Here is a 21057-nt window from a genome sequence, read left to right on the forward strand (position 1 = left end):
TCACTGTAGCACATACCCTCCCCAATGTCCATAACCCCACCACCCTCTCCCAACCCCCCTCCTCCCAGCAACCCTCAGTTTGTTTTGTGAGATTAAGAGTCACTTATGGTTTGTCTCCCTCCAGATCCCATCCTGTTTCATTTATTCTTCTCCTACCCCCAAACCCCCCATGTTGCATCTCCACTTCCTCATATCAGGGAGATCATATGATAGTTGTCTTTCTCTGAAAGCTTTTAATGTTTTCTTAATAGCATCATCTTCAGTTAATATCCTAGAGATGATTTTCAAAACTATATGCTTATATTTGGTTGGACAGAATGTTTGACTTTAAATAAGTTGTATGTGGAAAGAAGTTTTATATATAATTTCAGTTGTTTGTAAAGGTATTTTCCAAGATTAAATATGAAATATTATGTGATTAAATCTGATAAGAATTTGTGGCTGTTAAACTTTGTTAGTGCCTGGTACAGATGATAAATAATCCATTTGATTTATGTATCTATTTGATATGTAAAAAATTTCTTAGGGAAAGTTCTACACATTAACTGAGAAATGCACATGACATTTATAACCTTTTATAAAAAATGGACACAAAGAGCAGTGACCTCTTTGTATGTGTTTGGTAATTCTGGGCTGTCCTTTCATACAGGAGTCTTCCAGAGCCTCTTATGACCTATGAGTTACATGGAGATTTCATCGTTCCAGCCAGTAAGTATTATGTAGAGGTGTAGTGGTTGACAGTGTGTCTAAGTTTCCACATGAAGAATCTCACTTAATGTTCTTGTAATCTGTATTAAAAATAGAAATCACGTTAGAAGATGTTTGATCTCTTTCATCTTTTAGAGGGTGAAAAAGCAGGACTATTGATATATTCATTCATTCATTCACATTTATTTATTGTCTACTATGGCTAATCACTGGTAGATACTGGGTATGTGGGATTTCTGCCCCCAGGGGTCCATTCTCCAGCAAGTATTGGGGCGCACACACCTCCCATTAACCCATAAAATCTAGAATCATGACATGAGCAAAATGCTTTGGGAACACAGAAGTATTTAACTTGCAGAAGGTTGGGGAAGATTAGCAGATTTGGAGAGATTAGCAGGTTGGAAATGGCTTCACATAGCAAGATATTTAGATGGAAATTACAGGCAGAAGGAGTAATGTGAGATAATGCCAGAAGCCCACACAGTATCCGATAGTGAATTATATGTGATAAAATGTTAAATAAAAAAGGCCTGTAGTTGGTAGAATTTTAATTTGTGATTAAATTTTTTGTGAGTCATACTCATTTGAAGCTGTCTTGTTTTCTCTCTCTTGTTCGTACACCTCAGTTTTTGTGTTGACACATGGTGTTTAATCATCAGAGTCGTCTGAAATTCATTGGTGTGAGGTATTTAATAGTTAAGGAGATGAAGGTTGAGACATGTGAAGTCACTTGCCAGATTACAGGGATCTTTATTTAAAATTCAAAACCTTAGCTCCACTGGCTAAAACCTGCAGGATTGGTTTTCACAGGTGCACTGACAGTAGCTATGATTGTATTTTCATTTCCCTTTTTTTTTTTTTTTCCTTCCCCCTTGGATGTATTCCATAGTTTAATCTGTTGAAAAATTTAGAGCAATCCCTTTGGGTCCTCTGTTACTGCTGCCTGAACATTGCTTTAAACGTTATCTTCTTGTGAGGTCTTTATGGCAGCCTGGGTAAAGGTTCCTAGCGTGTCATAGAGAGAAGCAATGTGTAGGCCCAATTAGACTGTGCTTATAAAATCAGCCTTTGGAAAAGGCAAAAATATGGGTCTACCCACTTCTGTTTTCACGTGGAAGACTTTTTTTTTTTTTTTTTTTTAAGAGACTTTGTGTGATCAAGGAAGTGGGGGAAAGTTTTCTTGGCAAAAACTCAAGCAAACGCTTAGTTGTTTTGATTCCTTCCCTGTGGCATTTTTGGCACGCAGGGAAAAGAGAAATTAAACTCTAGTTGGAGGACAATCGCTTCATGTTGTTCGCCTTAGAGACTGGAAAAAGCAGAAGAGTGCCAGTTTTCATCTAAAATCCTTTGAGAATGGGAGAAAGATAAAGTGATTATGGAGTAAGGTTTTCAATAACCACAAGTTAGTGTCATTATGATTATCACGCCTTGCAATGGAGGCTGGTGTGTCTGAGATTCTAATGTCCATGATTTTTACCAGATGAAGGCTTCATAAGAGGCAGAAACTTGCGAGTGGTGATGGAGTCTGAGGTGGTAGGAAGGGAGTTGACAGACTTCGTCGAGGCCGTCCTTGAGGGATGTGGTCGTTTTGCTTACTAGCCCGGTGCCTTGTGTTTGGTCTCCTGACTTTCTGGGGATGCTGGAAAAGAGTCTCCACAATGATCTGAATAACAGTCCCTGTTCCAGAGAAATACTATAGCTACTGTAATTACTGGCATGTGTTTGTACCCAAGTGGAGTTGCGGTTGGAACAGGAACTGTAGTTACCTTCTTTAATGAGAAAAGTACACGTGTTAAACCGGTGTATCCAGTGTTCCCAGCGTGGTCTTTAATTTTTTATTTGAGTCTCTGTGAGTACCCACTCTGGGTCCTCACTGTGCCTGTCTTAGGAAAGAGTGTGGGAGCAAATTCTCTCATCTTCTTCACCTGGACTTGCAAGAATTACATAAAAACAGTTATAGAAGTCAGGTGGCCAAAATTAGTCTCCCCTTTTGAATATTGTTGGAAAAATTGGGACTGTGGTCGGGCTATCATTTTCCATTAACAACAGCACAAATGACCTTGTTATGCGAAAGTGTCTGTTAGCAGAGCTGACTGCTAAAATTATCAAGCATCACCAGTCTTTGTTATTGCCTCTCACACTAGCATGGAAACGAATTTTTGATTCCTTTCAGTCAAGTGTGGTTTCCATCCATTCTGGGCTGTTGAGATGATCTCTTTTGCCTTCCCTGCTGAAAGTTCTGGAGGTTTCTCTTGGGTCCCTTTATTTTCTCTCCTCAGTTTCTTCTCTGCAGGCTTCTGTTGAGAACCCGTGGGTTAATTTCTAGAGTGACTCATACAAATATGAACTTTATTTCTTTTTTGTCACCACAAGACAGACATTTTTTGTTCCTCATTCTTAAAAAATACCGACTGTTCAGTGTTGAATACATTGGGAAATTATTTTTTTAAGAGAAAATTAAGAGAGCGGAGAAAGTTAACTAAAATTGCTGAAAGGAGCTAGAGTCTCTCTGTATGGAAAACCATTCCTTTGTTTCTCCTTTACTCACACACAAAATACTTCACTGGTGATACCTCTGGTCACCCACAGTGTGGGCTTTTTTCCCCACGCCAACCAATTCTGCAACCAGCTGAGTGTCCTGCAATTAGATTCAGTTCTGATTCTGTCTACCTGGAGTTAGCATCGGGTCCCACAGGGCAAGGGCTCCGTCCCACAAGCCTGCCCACAGTTGAGACACCAGTTGTGAGTCCCAGGTTGTCTGCAGGACTTCTGGCTAACTGGCTGGAAATCAGAGTTTCACAACCCCCACCTTAGGTACGATAAATGGGTCTCAGAACTCATGGAAACACAAAGTTGTATTTGCCATCTTATTATATAATAAAGGATATGATAGAGGATACAGATGAAGAGCCAGATGAAGAGATACATAAGATGAGATCCGGAAGTGTCCCGGGTGTAGAAGCTTCTGTCCTTGTGGAGTTGGAGTGTGGCACCCTCTGGCCATGTAGATGCGTTCATCCAGTCTGAAGTTCACCAGACTCTACTGTTTTTGTGGGGTTGTCATTACGTAGACATGATGGATTATAAACTCCATTTCTGGAGAATGAGAGGTGGGACTGAAAATTCTGAACTTCTAATTATGGCTTGGTCTTTCTGGTGACCCTCCCCCATCTGGGAGCCCACCAGAGGTCACCTCATTAGAATAAAAGATGATCTTATCACCCAGGGAATTCCGAGGGATTTAGGAGATTGGCGTGAGACACTCCTCTGTCACTTAAAAAATCGTGGAGGTTGTTGGAGCTTTGTGTCAGGAACTAGGAACAAAGACCAAATATTAGAACAAAAGATTCTCTGAGCACTCCTATTCACAAGACTTTTAGGAGTTCTATGTCAGGAACCAGAAGCAGAGACCAATATATATTTCTTATTACTTCATACCATCCATCTTGTGAGATGATATAATGAACTCTTAGTATAGAAATTTACTATTCATTTAAAATGAAAACATAGTTTACTTGGTCTGTGCAGGAATGCAAATGATTGTGCCCATCTATGGAAGGCTATTAGGCATCTATGTGGATGTTTTTCTATGGTGTTTATTATCTCTGAGAATGTTAGTCCATGGTCTGTGTCTTAGCCTATAAGACTCAGAGTTCTTGATATGTCATATTGTTAAAAATCAGACCCATTCAGGGTTGGACTCATGTTAAGCTTAGCTTGAGAATGACCACCAAAGCTTGGATGCCTAATATGGCATCATACAAAACTACTTCCTCCTGAACGAGAATACTTGTCTTGTTATGTTCTGTATGTTTTCTTTCAGTAATCAAGTTACCTGGGAAGCAAAATCATAATCACAAAGCTCTTAAGTCATTTATGATGAAAAATGTAACTATTAGAGGATGTAGGGCACTGGTATTTGCCTAAGTGGAATGTTCTATTCTAGTTGGCAAACATGCGTGGGAAGCAGGAGAATCATGTGATCTTAATTGGGAAGGATTTGGAAACCTGGACATTAAAGGAATTGAATGCCTAATGACATTGAGCTATTTTAGCCAGATACATTCATTTCCCAGTGGATAGGGTCACCCACAGAAGAACTCAAATACTTGATGTCTGTTGAGTGAAGCACCTTGGGTAGTGTATGGATGTTTACCGCTATTATTTTCCTAAAATTACTGTACTATTGACGTATGACATTTAAATATTAAAATAACTTAATATTTACCTGCCTAAGTATCTTTGATAAGCTCCAGTAAGCTATGATCATATCTTTTTCAGTCTCTGTTAGTTGGCACAGCATCATAGACATTAAGTGTTGTGGATGCTGATTTTTATTTTCACAATTAAAAATGCTTTGATATTACAGTAAACTAATTCCCTGGCTGAGGTTAGGGTCTGGTGTTATGATTAATTCAGTGTCCTAGATTTTTAAAAAGTTATGCTTTTCATTATATAGTTTATACAAATTAAAATGAAATGCATAAAGCATAGGCCACTAAAGATAATTTATCTAATTATATAATTTATCATTTAGAAAACTTCTTTTGAGTGCCTTAAAGTTATTATTATGTTACAACCATGTGGAAATGCCCATTTAGTAGGGATTTCTTTCTTTCTTTTTTTTTCTTAGTAGGGATTTCTGATTAACGTCAAAATAAAATGGAGAAAAAATAGTTTAACTTTAAAAGCCTTACTTTTGGGGCACCTGGGTGGCTCAGTTGGTTAAGCATCTGAGTCTAGATTTGATTTGGGCTCAGGTCATGCTCTCCAGGGTTCCAGGATCGAGCCCAGCATTGGGCTGTGTGCTCAGCGGGCAATCTGTTGTAGATTCTTTCTCTTCCTCTGTCCCACTTCCCTGCCCTCCTCAAAATAAATAAACATTTTTAAAAAAGTGCCTTACTTCCAAATATCCTTCTTTTTGAAAGAGGGGAAAAAGCAGACTTGAGAAAAAGGCGTGTGTGATTTCAAATGAAGATGGCTGTGAGAGTGGCCCTCAAAGAAAGAAGTGGAAGGTTTTGATTCTGTTTTTCAAAGCTGCTTCTACTGTTTTTAGAAATGAAGAACCTTAACCTTAGAGAGTGGGAAATTATTTCTCTGTCTTGTGTTTCTGAATAAGTAATAAATCCCCAAATGTTAAAATTATATTTTCTTTTGAGAGAAATGATTATTAATGACAAGGTAGACAACATCAGTTAGAAGTAGCTTTTTAGTGCAAAGTTTTTTAAAATTTTTAGTTTTTGAATGCATGAAATTTTTATTATAAGGAGTTATCTTTTTATTCCTTTGGAATTTTTATTATTTTTCAGAGTCCTGACTTTAAATTTTCTCCTAGTTTATTTTTATTTTTTAAATTAAATCTGTGAATTGAAAATGTTATTTTTTAAAAGTTTCTTTCATTTTCCTCTAGCTTTGATTTAGTAAGGTATTATCTTGGTTTTAACTCCAGACAAGAACTTGTAAAATTTATCACATAAGTTTTATTTTTTTTAAGTATTGTGTATGAAGTATTGATACACAGTGTTTGTTACATTAGTTTCAAATATACAATAGAGTAACTTGGCAAGTCTGTTTGTTACACTGTATTCATCACAAGTGTAGCTGCTGTCTGTCCCCGTATCTCACGGTATCATTGACTACATGCCCTATGCTGTACCTTCTACTCCTCTTCACCCATTTGCCCGTCTCCCTACCTAACCCCCTCCTGCAACCGCCTGTTTGTACTGTGTTTATGAGTCTGTTTCTGCCTTTTTTGTTCATTTATTTATTTATATATTTATTTTTTAGATTACACATTTAAATGAAATCAAATGGTATTTTTCTGGTGACTAATTTCGCCCCTCTTGGTCCATCTATGTTGTTGCAAATGGCAGGATCTCATCTGTTTTTATGGCTGAGTGATATTCCTTATTGACTCTTTAGGTAGTTGTACTTTTGTTTTCAGTGACAAATTTAGTTTATATCTAAGAGTCCTTCTTTTTTTTTTTTTTTTTTTTTTAAGATTTTACTTATTTGAGGGCGCCTGGGTGGCTCAGTGGGTTAAGCCACTGCCTTCGGCTCAGGTCATGGTCTCAGGGTCCTGGGATCGAGTCCCGCATCGGGCTCTCTGCTCGGCAGGGAGCCTGCTTCCCTCTCTCTCTCTCTCTCTGCCTGCCTCTCCATCTACTTGTGATTTCTCTCTGTCAAATAAATAAATAAAATCTTTAAAAAAAAAAAAAAAAAAAAAAAAAAAAAAAAAAAGATTTTACTTATTTGAGAGAGAAAGTGCAAGCAAGAGGAGTGGCAGGTAGAGGGAGATGGAGAGGTAGACTCTCCACTGAGCAGGGAGCCCAGTGCGGGGCTCAATCCCAGGACCATGGCACCATGACCTGAGCTGAAGGCAGACACTTAATGGACTGAGCCACCCAGGGGCCCCTGTATCTGAGAGTTTTCATTATGTGATATGATTTGATTACTCTGCTTTATCAGATGCCTTTTCATTTCTTAGCCTTTCTGCTTCCTTTGTCTTTAGCAACAACTGTGTCCTATGTTGTGAAATCTCATTCCTCACTGTAAACCATTACTATTGGAAGTGTAAACTTGAACAGACTTAACTGCACAATCACTGGAAGGAACTCATATGATCATAGAATTGATGGTGTGGGGCTCCTTTTAAAATGACACGGAGAGACGTCCATGGTACCTTAAATGAAATAGCCGGTTCACACATTTCATTTTGAAAAACCCAAATTCTGAAAGGATTAAACCTAAAATGTGCCAGCCTCAGTTAGGTGAGATTTATTTATTTTTTTTTAAGATTTTATTTATTTATTTGTGAGAGAGAGAGAGTGAGAGCGAGCACAGGCAGACAGAGTGGAAGGCAGAGTCAGAGGGAGAAGCAGGCTCCCTGCGGAGCAAGGAGCCCGATGTGGGACTCGATCCCAGGACGCTGGGATCATGACCTGAGCCGAAGGCAGCTGCTTAACCAACTGAGCCACCCAGGCGTCCCTTAGGTGAGATTTATTATGGGTAGCTTAATGCAAGTGAACTTTTTGTTGAAACATAATAGAAATGCACATGAATAATAAGTATACAGCTTTATAAATTTTCACACATTAAGATAGCTGTGTAAGCAGCCCTGGATCAATAAATACGGTATTGTCAGAGTCCCAGAAACCCTTTCTCACACCCACACAGTCCCTGTGACATAAGAGCACTCCCCAGCCTTTTTTTTTTTTTTTTTTTTATTGATTTATTTGACAGAGAGAGAGAGAGCACAAGCAGGCAGAGCAGCAGGTAGAAGGAGAAGCAGGCTCCCTGCTGAGCAAGGAGCTTGAGGTGGGACTTGATCCCAGGACCCTTGGATCATGACCTGAGCTGAAGGCAGTCATCTAACCAACTGAGCCACCCAGGTGCCCCACTCCCCTGGCTTTTGACACCGTAGGTCCAGAGGTTAGGGTTACTGCATTTGCATTGTATCCGATTGGAATCATCCAGAATACCCTCTTTTGCATTCAGCTTTTTTGGTCATCTTGTGACATTCTTCCATGCTGAGTGAATGAGCAGTTCATTCTCATTTCTTGTGGTGTAGGATTCCTTTGTAAGAACACATCACAATGCATTTATCAGTTCTTTTGATGAGACTTGAATGGTTTCACTTCTGGGATTATCAAGAGTGCTACTGCTGTGAACATTCTAAAATGTGTCTTTTAGTGAACGTTTATGTGCATTTCTCTTGGTTTTGAGTAGAATTTTTGGGTTGTGGGTTGGAATGTGTGTGTTCAATTTCAGTAGGTACTGCCAAAGAGTTCTCCAAAGTGATTGTGCCATTTAATTATTCCCACATAGAGTTCCATTTACTTCATATCCTTGCCAGAACTTAGTACTACATTCATTTAAAGCCATTCTGCTGGGTGAGTAGTAGTAACTCATTGTGGTTTTAATTTTATTTCCCTGATAAGGAGGTTTAGCACTTTTTCATATGTTTATTGGTCATACGGCTAGCCTCTTTCCTGAAATTCCTGCTCCAGTCTTTTGCCCATTTTTCTTTTGGATTGTTTCTTTCTTTTTGGATCGATTAGTAGTTCTTCATAGTCTGATGGCATGTTCTTTCCCTACTATATGTATTTCAAATGATTAGTGATTGCTTTTGCTGAGTTGTTTTATGTATGTCTTCTAAAATGTTAACAGAACAGATACTTAGTTCTTACAGTAAGGAAAAAGTAAAACCACCAACATTTTGAAGAAACAGATTCCTGAAATCTGACAAAGACAAAAACTATATTATTTCACTTATATGTGGAGCCTTAGAAAAGAAAAACAACAACAAGCAAGTTGATAGATACAGAGAATAGATTGGTGGCTGCCCAGGGCTGGGGAGTGGGCAAAATGGGTGAAAGGAGTTGAAAGATGCAAACTTCCAGTTATAAAATAAGTAAGTCGTGAGGATGGAATGTGCAGCATGGTAACTGTAGTCAGTAACACTGTGTTGTATATTTCAAAGTTGCTAAGAGAGTAAATCTTAAAAAAATTTTTTTTTTTTTACCCCCTAAGATTTTATTTATTTGAGATAGAGCTTGAGAGAGAGAGAGAGAGCATGGTGGGGGGTAGGGACAGAGGGAGAAGCAGAAGCAGACTCCTCACTGAGCAGGGAGCCCGATGCGGGACTCCATCCCAGGACCCCGGTAGACGCTTCACCAACTGAGCTCCCCAGACATCCCAATCTTAAAAGTTCTTATCACAAGAAAAAAATGTATAACTGTGTGGTATTGGATATTAATTAGATGTATTATCGGGGTCATCTAACTATATATACAAATATTGAATCATGTTGTACATATAATACAATATTTTATGTCAGTTATATTTCAGTAAAAACAAATACCCCTTTTTTTTTTTTAAGATTTTATTTATTTATTTGCGAGAGAGAGAGAGTGAGAGCGAGCACAGGCAGACAGAGTGGCAGGCAGAGTCAGAGGGAGAAGCAGGCTCCCCGCGGAGCAAGGAGCCCGATGTGGGACTCGATCCCAGGACGCTGGGATCATGACCTGAGCCGAAGGCAGCTGCTTAACCAACTGAGCCACCCAGGCGTCCCCAAATACCCCTTTCTTGATCTGCTTTACCTCTCTTCCCCCCTCCCTTCCATTTCTTGATTTTTGAGCCAATGATCTGAAATTCCACTCTCTCTGTCCCTTCTAGCCACTCACTCTTTAACCTCCTTGTATAACTGGAGAAGGACTCCCTGCTGGCCAGCTTAGTGGTGGGTGTGCAGGCCCCCCTCCTCCCCGTCTTGCACTTCCTCAGTCCCTCGTTAACTCTTGATACCACTGGCTACCCAGGCCTTGCCTGTTTCTTCTCATTTGGCTTTCTCATGACATTGAACCTCCTGGCCCTCCCTCCTCTTCCTCCTCCTGTGCGTTGTTTAGCCCCCCCGCTGGCATCGTCACTGAACCCCAGTGGTGCTCTTTCCCCCACAGGACGTTCTGTTGGCTTTCTGAAGTAGTCAGGCACCGTTGGCCATGTGCTGGAGGTCCCCATGCCCCTCTGGAGAATATTGCTACCTTCATCTCTAATGCCTCCTGCCATTCCCAGATCCCTGCTAGATATCTGCCCCTTGCACCTCCCTTCCTCTGTCACTCCCACCGTCATTGTCCCCTTCAAACCAGCGTTGTCTTCTCTGCTCCTGTCTGTCAGTGGGACTGACCATACTGCTGCATAACCCAGGCATGAAACACTGGTTTTGCCTTCTTCCTTCTGATCCGTGGCCAGTCTGCAGCTAGATCCTGTCAAGTGGACGTATTCCATAGGAGCGCTCACATAGTAAGAGTAATGGAGGTAATGGCTAACAGTGATGGAGCGCCTGCTGTACCTGCCACCGGCACTCAACCCTTTGCAGGTGTTACCTCACTGAGTCTCATAATGGCCTTTGGAGATAGTGCTGTTAACTTCATTTTGCAGATGAGGAACTGAGGCCCCAAACCTTCTGTTAGCAGGTATCTTGCTCTTGCTGTCTATTGGAAGCAGCAATTCTGAAGCCTGCCTGCCGGCTCTACTTCCTTACTTGTAATTCTGCTACACCCCCCCCCCCCACCCCGCCTCATTATTACTTCTTGGCCAAATAGCATTTCCCTCCTAATTTGCTTTTCTCTCCATTTGAATCCATCCTCCAAACATGTCAGGTATATTTCCCCAAATTTGACTCTGTTCGTATCTCTTCCCTTACTTACAGTAATCTTACTTACAGTGACGGATTTAGTAGCCCACGGCAGAGACAGATTCTTCAAATTAGCTTTTACAAGCCAGAGTTTTGCCTCGGACTTTCTATAAGCTTAAGGTGCTCTCTCAATAGGCTGTGCATTTTCTTATAGCGTTTGTCGAATCTGGAGTGTGTCCCTAACTCCTCATTTCTGCCTTGCTTCAAATTCTTCCCTGCTCTTCAAGACCCAACTCAGATGCTGTCCTTTATGTGAAACCCTCCCTCAGCTTCTACTGCCAGCTCTCTGTGAGCCTCCAAGCAGTCTGTACTCACTGAATTCTCATCAGCTGCATCTCTGACACCCCTGAAAATTCCAGTGGAGGTCTCAATAATAAGCATTTTATTGATTTGGTATTTTCTGTCAAGAACACAATAAAAGGAATTTGGGCGTGTTGCTAATAAGAGCCATGGATAATTCATTCCAAAATCTCAGGGGAAAGTGAATGCGTTAGTTCCCTCTTATTGCTGAATAGCTTCAGTCAGTCAGTCAGTCAGTCAGTCAATAAGTAAGTAAATTCACTCACTCACTCACTCACTCACTCACTTACAATTCTAGAGAATGGAAGTCTTTAGCCAAGGTGTAGGTTGGTGGGGCCGACCTCTAAAGGCTCCAGGGAAGGCTCTTTCCTTACCTCTTCTGGCTTGTGGTGGTTCCCAGCCATCCTTGGCATTTCTTGGTTTATACATACATCATTCCAATCTCTGCCTGCATTGTCACATGATAGTCTCCCCTGTGTCCATCTTCATATGGCCATCTTCCCTTTGTTTTGTTTTTTTTTTTTGTTTTGTTTTTGTTTTATTTTTATTTATTTTAATTTAATTTGATTTAATTTATTTTCCCTTTGTGTCTTTGTTTTCTTATAAGGGCACCGAACATACTAGATTAAAGGACCATCCTGCTCCAGTATGATCTCAACTGACGGCTTCTGCAATGACCTTATTTCCAAATAAGGGCATTATGCTGAGCATGTCATTTTATTCTGATGTTTTGATATCTGGGGACTTATTGATCCTAGGGAGAATGCCCTTTCTGGGGCTAACCAATTCCTTGAGGTAGTAAACTGAGCATGCTTTCCGTAGGCCAACCAGTCCAGAGCCCATTTTCTCTTCCTGACTCTTTTGGGCTCTTACAACTTCAAGTCCATATTCTCCTGTCCTAGTTCACCTCAGGGACAGGGACCAGATATCTCGGCACAGCCCCTCCGCCCTAAAACCTGCTACAGTAATTCAGACCAACCCGTCCTGAGTCTGCTCACTCTGCCTCGCCTCTTCCTTCACATGGAAAACACAGTAAAGCCTCTTGCCTACATTTTCCCCTTCTTCCCTCTGCCTCTGGGCTGACGCCGGCTTACCACGCCTCCTGTTTCTAGGGGGTATAACTATATTATAGTTCCTTCAACTGCATCACTTCCCTGTCTGCGTGTCTTACCGTACCTGATTGAAATAAATCCCAGGTATGGTTTCAAAGCAGTTTGTTCTGAGACATTAGGGGGTTATAACCTCAGTGTATCTTTTGGGGGGATAAACCCTCATCCCTAAGAGGGAAGAACCTATTTGCCCCTGTTTTATTTGCATTCCATGGTGGGGCAGAGACCCAGTGACTTGACTCCTTCAAGTGATGAGCCGATTTGAAGTGCAGAATGCAAGAAGGAGAAGCTGTAGTAGCCCTCTGTTCTTAAATATCACCCTAGGGAAAGGCACTCATTGCATTCACACTGAAATGATCTCCTAGGGCAGGCACAGAAGACCAAGAAGAAGCCAAAAGATAGATTCCCCCCACCTTTTTGGCGAAAGGTATAGAAATACGTTTACGTTCTCTGTTGAAAGATGTTGAACAGATGAGCTGTTGTCATGGTTGGTTTTTATGAATGTATTTGATTCTGTGTAATCTATTCTTTTCTTCTTCTTCTTCTTTTTTTTAAAGAAAGTGGAAGCCCAGAATCTCGTGTTAATGCTATCCATTTCTTGGTACACAAGTTGCCAGAGAAGAATAAAGAAATGTTGGATATTTTGGTGAAACACTTAACAAAGTAAGCCCCTTTGTCTTCCTAACTTTCTTTGTTTCACTCTGGGTGCCATGTGGGGTTCTTGGACCGTGACGGTTGGAAGTGGGGCTGTCTACACAATACCAGGGACCACGCCTGGAAAGGCAGGCTGGACAGTTGACTCACTGTGTATGTTTTGGACAAGAACATTGAAATATGATGCTTTTGTGAAGTTGTATAATTATTTGCTTAACATCACTGCCAGCAACTTGGGGTTTGATTGGAAGTAAAAGAAGAGAATTTTATACACTTCCCTGTACACAGATTCTGGAAATGTGATTATAAGTCTGTTAGCGAATTTAGCCTGGTTTCACACCTACCTAAGTTTGAGCATGGCCTTTAAATTAGTTTAATCCAGTAATAGGTAGTTATTTCTTAGGATCCATTTTAGTCTTTTTATTCCCTCTTTAAAAAGTGAGCAAAATCTGATCATTTAGTGGAGAAATTAGCCCTTTCTTCATATACAAATGACTCTTAGATCACTGTAGTTATAGAAATTTGGAGGTAATAGGAAGCTGAGGAATGCTGTTTTAGAATGTTTTTAATTTTCTTTTATTATCCTGTTTATTTCATTATGTTTTTATTTTATATAAAAAGAAACTGAAGGCCAGAGGATATTATGACCTGCCAAGTCCAAGTGTCCTACAACTAGTGAAACCATATTTGTTCATTTAGTCAACACATATTTATCGAATGCCTTTTTTAGGTGCTAGTGGATACATAATTGAACAAGATAGACAAATTCCCTACTTTCATGGAGTCCCTTCTTTATAAGAGGGAGAAGATCATAAACAGAGTACAAATAAAAAGACAAAATAATTTCAGGTGATAAGTGATTTAAAAAATAGAATGAGGAGATAGAGAATATATATTGGGTGTGGGACTATAAAGAGTGTTATTATGGAAGGTATCTTGAGGATTAGGCTTTGAATTGAGACCTGAATTAAGCATCAGTGCTTCTGAGAACAGTTGTCTGGATTGCTCACTGCACAATGTATTGGGCCAAAGGGGTAAATGCAGGAGCTCTGACCAAGTTCTCTGTGCTTGTGAAGCTAATTCTTACAAAGGTGCCATATAATCTGGTCATTAGTGGAAGCCAAAGATATAATAGTCTGGGGGAAAAGGGGATATTCTAAGAAAAAAGGAATGGTAACGGAAGGTCTTCAGAGGGACACAAGCCTAGCATAAACATGGAATTATTTAGAAAGCCATTGTGGTTAGAGCAAAGCATCGAGAAGAGAGGAATAGCAGGATGGTAGGCAGGGGCCTCATCCCCTAGAGTCACATCAGATCTTGTTATTTCAGAAGCAGAAATTAAGGACATTTGAGTGTCTTGATTTTTAAGGAAACACACAGCTGTGGAAGATTGTACGTTCCCCAGCTGTTGTCTCTCTGTTAACAGACTTTCAACCCCATCCCTTCCCTACCAGTGTTTCGAATCACTCCAAGCAGAACCTCATGACTGTGGCAAATCTAGGAGTGGTGTTTGGACCAACTTTGATGAGGCCGCAGGAAGAAACTGTTGCCGCCATCATGGATTTGAAGTTTCAGAACATCGTGGTGGAAATCTTAATTGAAAACCATGAAAAGGTAAACTCTATTTGTGTTTTTCCTTAAGGGAATTCCTGGTTTTGGCTTTATCACCATCTGAAACTAGCCTTTAAGAGCGCCCCCCCCATTAATGATTTTATTATTATTGTGATGAGGAGTTTGGTTTTGAGAAGTTCCCATTGAGCTTCTGTCTTCTGGTGGATTTCCATAAATTCTGATATCTCACTGGTTTAAGGAAGAAGCATTCCACCGAAATGCAAATGACAATCTGCAGTATAATATTGGACTGTTTGGATTCTTTGCAGCCTTCAATCCTATCCTTGGATTTCTCAAATTCTATTTCTCTAACTCAGGGAAAATATTTTTGGCAGTCTGTGTCACATTAAACACAACATATAACTCCCCCTTATCTCCCAAATTGTGCTGACAATTTCAGGGGATTCACATGCCTCCCTGAATCTGGGAACCCTAGGTTAAGAATCTCTGGTTTAAAATGAAAAATCTTAGTGACACATCTTACTTGTTTCTCTATAATCAGGGAACTGCAGGAGTTTTCAAAGTAGGATATATTCTTTGAAGAACTTTTATGTAGTTTTTTCTTATTATCATCATAGATCCAGACCTCGGTAATAATTTTCCTCAATTCTTTTAAGATAGGTAATTTGAAAATTGTTAAAATGCTTGGTTACTCATTTGTTTATTACAGGTTGTTGTAGTTTGTTTTCAGCTGATATGCTGAGCATGTACGAGGTGCGAGGTTATGAAGCCGAACATTGCAGCCCTGATGGAGAGTAGCTCACAGTCTAGGAGGTGGAGCCCCATTTTGGGACTTGTATCCCTTAGCCCTTATCTCTGTCTAACCTGTTATATAGTTTATTTATTGTCACAGACATCTGTTTTTCCCTGCCAGATCTTTGAGGCAGAGATTGTTTTTTACACTTAGAATACTACCTGGTACATAGTAGGTGTTTAGTTCATATTTATTGGATGAACTAATGAACTTGGGAAATTTTAAGGGGGTCAGAGGTGTGGGAAAGAGAGAAACAGAGGTGTAGTCTCTATGAGCAAAGCATAGCAAGAACCTCATTGCATTTACTATTTGCTAGAGCAATTGTATCTTGTGTGAATATTGGTTCCCACCGAAGAGTTAAATGTGAAAGCTGGTCAGAGATTTTCTTGCCCAGCATAGTAAAAGTAGCTTGTTTATGGAAGTAAAAATTTGGGTCTTTTTTTGGATTGTTTTGTTTGTTTGTTTGTTTGTTTTTAGGTAGCGTGTGGTGTTCTGAGCTATCCAGATAGCTTTAAGATGGCTTCTAATCATTTTAGAAAAAGAAATAATTAAGAACACCTGGGTGGCACAATTGGTTAAGTGTACAGCCTTTGGTTTAAGCTCAGGTTATGACCTCCGTGTTGTGGGATCGAGTCCCAGCATGGAGGCTGCTTGAGATTCTCTCTCTCTGCTTCTCCCCTCGCTTGTTCTCTCTCTTTCTCAAATAAATAAAAAAAATACATATTTAGTAAGAAAAAGAAATAATTTAACCCACAAGCTTTGAAATAGTGTTTAGTGGTACAACTGTCCTTAGATTAAGTCCCAATTAGGCAACTTTTATACAGTTTATTTGTGAAAATACTGGCTCTGGGTCTTGCTCTCAGATAAAAGGATCTCCATTGAATGTTGTAGCTTCCTATTTTCTTATTTGAAACTGAGAAGATAAGTTCATGATTTTTCTGCTTGGGAATTCGGTAGTGCTACTTTCACCTTGTTAACAAATCTTACAGGAATTTCCAAGTGGCACTGGCGAGCCAATTACAAGAACAATGGCAACGAAACTGGACCCGCTGTCAGAGATTGAGCTCTGTAGAGCCGAGGAGAGGGCTCTCCCTTTTCCCCTCTGCCTTTCTGTGGCTGTGCTAGAGAATGCTATGAATGCATGGCCAACGTGAGTCGACACACTGACTTTCCTATCAGGAAGGGGGCATGTGGGGGATCGAGTTTCAGATTCTCCACTCAGTGTCTGGGTTTAGGTTCGGAAGGACAGGGTTGCTTGGGATGGGGAGCTGTTAGCTTGGATTGGTTCATATTTCTGAGCACTTAATTTCTCCATTTCCTCCTCTTTTCTCTCCTATTTCATCCTTGTCCACTTTTACTCCCAGCTCTTTGTTCTTGCTCAGCTGGACGTCACTTCAGAGTCTAGGCTCTGCTATGAGGAAGGATATTTCCGCTGACGAGGGTGGTTTGTGCAGGAAAACTGCCCGTGGACGCATGGACCCATAGGAGCCCGAGGTTTCCTTGGCAACTGATCCATGTTTACCACCCAGAGATCTTGTGTTTGACTTGAGTGTGGTGAGGGAGGGATAGGATTCCTCTTAGTAAGTGTTCGAGAACAAAATGAGAGAGAGAGGAAGGTGGATAGAAGGTCCAAAGGAGGAGGCCCCTGGGGGAGGAAAGTGTTCCATAGATAGGGAGGCAGACAAGGGCGATGAGAGAGGGAACGAAGAGTCCTAGGTTCTCTGAAGGGACACAGAGGGGAAAGTGGCAGTAGAAGGAAGGTTTTTTCTTTTCCTCAGCTACTTATTTTTTCATCTTAGGATCGTGCAAAAATATTGACTCTGACCAGGAACGTCACCAAAGCCAAAGAAGAAATTTTCAGCATGTAATTAAAGCAAGAAAGCTCTAGATTAATTTTAGAGTTAGAAAAAGACCCAAGTTAATCTGCCTCAGAGATCATGTTTTATCCTAGCCTCTTTGCTGTTTTCATAAAACCCATATGTACTCTATAGGAAACTTAATCCACATGTTTTGGCCTCATTCCCACACAATACATTAAGATGTTGTTTTAAAAGAAGCGTTTACGGGCCAAAAATATTATCAAGGTCTTTCTTCCCGTGCGCACCAGAAAATTGCATTTCCCAGGTGGAAAAGGGTACTGTGAAGTTCCCACAGATTTTCCAGTTGGGATTGCGCCTTATAATTTATGAGCTTTATGTAAATATTTTTTCTTAAAGATTTTACTTATTTATTTGAGAGAGAAAGACAGCCTGAGCTTGTGAGGGTGGGGATGGGGGTGGGGGAGAGGGCGGTACCCCAGGGAGAGGGAGAAGCAGGCTCCCCACTGAGCAGGGAGCCTAATGTGGGGCTCAATCCCAGGACCCTGGGATCATGACCTGAGCCACTCAGCTGCCCCATAAGTTTTGTTCTTGACAAAGTATACTTCTTATGGATCAGTGCAGTGTGTTTGTGGTGAGCCCCTGCTTGGAGTCAGATGTGATGTGAGATTTGGGGAAGAGTCCGGCAGGGGAAAGATCTCTCCACCAGTCACTGCAGGATGCCATGGAGACTAGCGCTCTTGGAGCGATGCAGAGACTTTAGAGGAGAACTTATGTCCAACTGTGAGGAATCTGGAATGTTTCCTGACTAGGTGGTTTGAATAGGTTTTGGAATGGAGTTTGAACAGGTGGTGGGGATGTTTTAAGAGGACATTTCAGTATGGGGAAGTCGTGTAATCAGAGAAGTACAGAGGGTAGGCATGTGTTCTGGGAATGCAGCTTCTGTGGGAATAGCGGTGAGGGGCATGAGAGATAGTTGTAAAGAGATTCGGGCCAGGTGTAGGGAGGTTGGGAATAACACCCTAGGACTTTTGGATTTCGTTTTATGGGTATCAAGGCCTCTCATGGTTTTTAGGTAAACTGCTTCAGGAAGTTTAATGTGGTAGCTGGTTAGCAAATAGGAAGTGGGAGAATCCCAGCCGGGTGAGAGGTCAGATGGCTGAGGACTTCGTAGTGAGAATGGGAGTTCAAGGGTAGCGGGCCTCACGTCCTGAGGCCCAGGGGACACAGTCCAGGGGCTGGATCGGTGGGCTGTCTCAGAAGAATGTGTTAGGAGTGACAGTAGGTCACAAATGAGGACCCAGAGCTGGAGGAACATAGGGATCCTTAATAAAAAGAAGGAAAAAAAAAATAGGTTCGGGGCAAGAGTTCAGTGTTTAATGTGCTGAATTTTAGCTGTCTGGATGTCTAACAAATAGTTGGAGATGTGGGGCTCAGATTTGTGAGAGGATTTAGTGGCAAGAAGTGTACGATAAAAGACACGAGATGAGCATGGGAGAGCGTGCTCACTGCGCTCTAGGCTTGGTCTCACTCCATGGTGGGGACTTACCTCCTGTAACCTAAGCGTGTACTTGTGTCTACATAAAACAGATAAACTTACTTAAATCAGATATGCTAGGTACTTAAAACAGATAGATAAAGTAAAAAAATATATAAAGGTCCTATTGCATGCATATGTAATAGTATTCCTTTATATGTGCAGAATTCTTATGACATATATTGTCCCTTCACATCGCGGGAGAAGACTGAAGGGCGAGAGATTAGCTTGTTTATGGGCACCCCGCCGGTGAGTGGCAAGGCTTGGGTTTGAACTCGGTTGTTTGACCCCCAAATCTTTGCTTTACCTCCCTAGGAGAAGGTTAAGAGCAATATCCTTGAGAAACACCAAGATTTTTCTCTTAGTGAGAACCCAGGAGCCAGAAGAAACCCAGGCGAGTTTCAGAGTTAGGGTTGTCAGGGGGCCTTGTCAGTGATGCTGGAGCTGTCACTACGGGAGAGCTCAAGTATTTACTCCAAGAGTAAAATGTCTGTTGAGAGCAAGAGCTGACGTGGACGTCAGTGAATGAGTGTTTGGGAATAGGTGATCACAGGTACGGATTTACGTTGTATTTTTCCCGCACGACAGAATGTAACAGAGGAAAAAGCAGACCAGACAGGGAAGGGAAAGAGTAGGGTAGGACTGGCAGCTCCTGATGTGTACACAGTTTGCCAATCAATCTCAGTTCTAGTTTTCTGTTAGCTAATTTCTGGGGTTGGGGGTTCTTCAGAAGAACTTAGGGATGGAAAGAACCCTCCTGGGAGTTCATCGAGTTTGTCGAAACGGAGCCCGTTCTGCTGTTTTATATCTTTGTAGTGTCATAAAAGAAATTTGTGTTTATAATGTAACTCTCTTCTGGTCTCTTCCCAAGTCCCTGAGGGCCCTTGAAGATTATGAAGACCTTTGGGAATCACCAAAGAAATCATTAATACCAGTGTGGTTTTCTTTTATTAGCTGTCATATTTTGTGATAGGATTTAAATTGGCAGTTCATATAAAGTAAGATATATAATGTTATTCTCAATCAAATCACTTTACATGATATATATAATTTTAATCCAGATTGTAGGCATGCCTTGTTTTATTGTCCTTCGCTCGATTGCCCTTCGTAGATACTGTGTTCTTTACGAAGCAGAGGTTTGTGGCAACCACGCATGGAGCAAGTCTGTCGGTGCCATTTTGCTTTGTGTCTCTGTCACATCTCATGTGTCGGGCTTTGCAATATTTTTGGCTTTTTCGTGACTCTGTTTGTGATGGTGGTCTGTGGTCAGTGATTACAGCTTGCCGATAGCTCAGGTAGTGGCTAACATTTTTTAGCAATAAAGTATTTTTTAATGTATGTCCATTATTTTTTAGACATCATGCAGCTGTACTCTTGATAGCCTACACCACAGGGTAAACATAGCTCTTCTATGCCTTGGGAAACCAGAAAATTCACTGGACTCGCTTTATTACAATACTTGCTTTGTTGTGGTGGTTTGGAACCAAACCTGCAATATCTTTGAGGTATGCCTGTATATTTACCTTGTTAAGGATTATAATTGGATTTTCAGTGGGATTGGCCAGATGTGGTGCTCTGGTTGCCTTCAGCTTTGTGTGGTGCTGCGGTTCACCTTGATGTTCCCGGATTCTCTGGTGGTCAGTAGGGCATGAAGTTGTTTCTGAGCATTAGCCTTTACATACTGTAGTTTCTGCGGACCCCGGGGTGCCAAGAGATAATCACATTTTTATTTACATAAAACTTTTCCTCGGTAAAGATTCTGAAAACTTCGTCGAAATAAACAGTGTTGTCTTTGAAATGGGTGTGCTGGCACGCTGTGCCTCATTTTTCCTGGTGAGAAAATGGAGGTGATTTGTGATGCTCACGTGTTGTGGAAAAGGCTGATGTTCCATTCCTGTTCTGAGGTTTCTTCAGTAACCATCTCTGTAACATGTGTTGCAAATTCCTTGAAGAGGTGGTGTCCCTCCAGCACAGAAAAGTAGAGATGAGAAGGGCATAATATACGTTTCTTTTCAGGTGTGCAACACAATCAGACTATTAAATTACATGCACACGTGATGAGTATCAAATGGTACGTGGCATTCCTCTGTTGACCTTGGGTTCCAGTTTCAGACCTACACCCCTGTCTTTGCCAAGATCTAGAAGAATGTGTCCCTGCCCCCAGGCTCTGCGGTGGCACGGATTCCCTCATCGGTCCCAGCCTGCAGTCCGGCAGCAGCCACAAGTGGATTGGGTTCCATCTGGGGCAGCCTGCTCTTCCGTTCCTGTGGCAGCAGAGACCACGCACATCCTAACCCTCTTCTGTGGGCTGGTCTCTGTCATTCTTGACTGTAAAGGAGGCCTGAGGGGGTATGCAAACTGTTTTCCTGGAGACG

The 21057-nt window shown here is 41.2% G+C and overlaps 1 protein-coding gene across 1 annotated transcript in view; it reads left to right on the plus strand.

Moving 5' to 3' along the window:
- Nucleotides 1-21057, plus strand: part of ARHGAP10 (Rho GTPase activating protein 10) — a 314545-nt gene that overhangs the window by 199947 nt on the left and 93541 nt on the right. The window contains exons 16-18 of the mRNA XM_059373466.1: nucleotides 650-708; nucleotides 12867-12972; nucleotides 14418-14577. Coding sequence (XP_059229449.1) covers nucleotides 650-708; nucleotides 12867-12972; nucleotides 14418-14577 — 325 coding nt within the window. The remainder of the gene's footprint in view (nucleotides 1-649; nucleotides 709-12866; nucleotides 12973-14417; nucleotides 14578-21057) is intronic.

The sequence above is a fragment of the Mustela nigripes genome, chromosome 1 (genome assembly GCF_022355385.1).
Source record: "Mustela nigripes isolate SB6536 chromosome 1, MUSNIG.SB6536, whole genome shotgun sequence".
In the NCBI taxonomy this organism is placed as follows: domain Eukaryota; kingdom Metazoa; phylum Chordata; class Mammalia; order Carnivora; family Mustelidae; genus Mustela; species Mustela nigripes.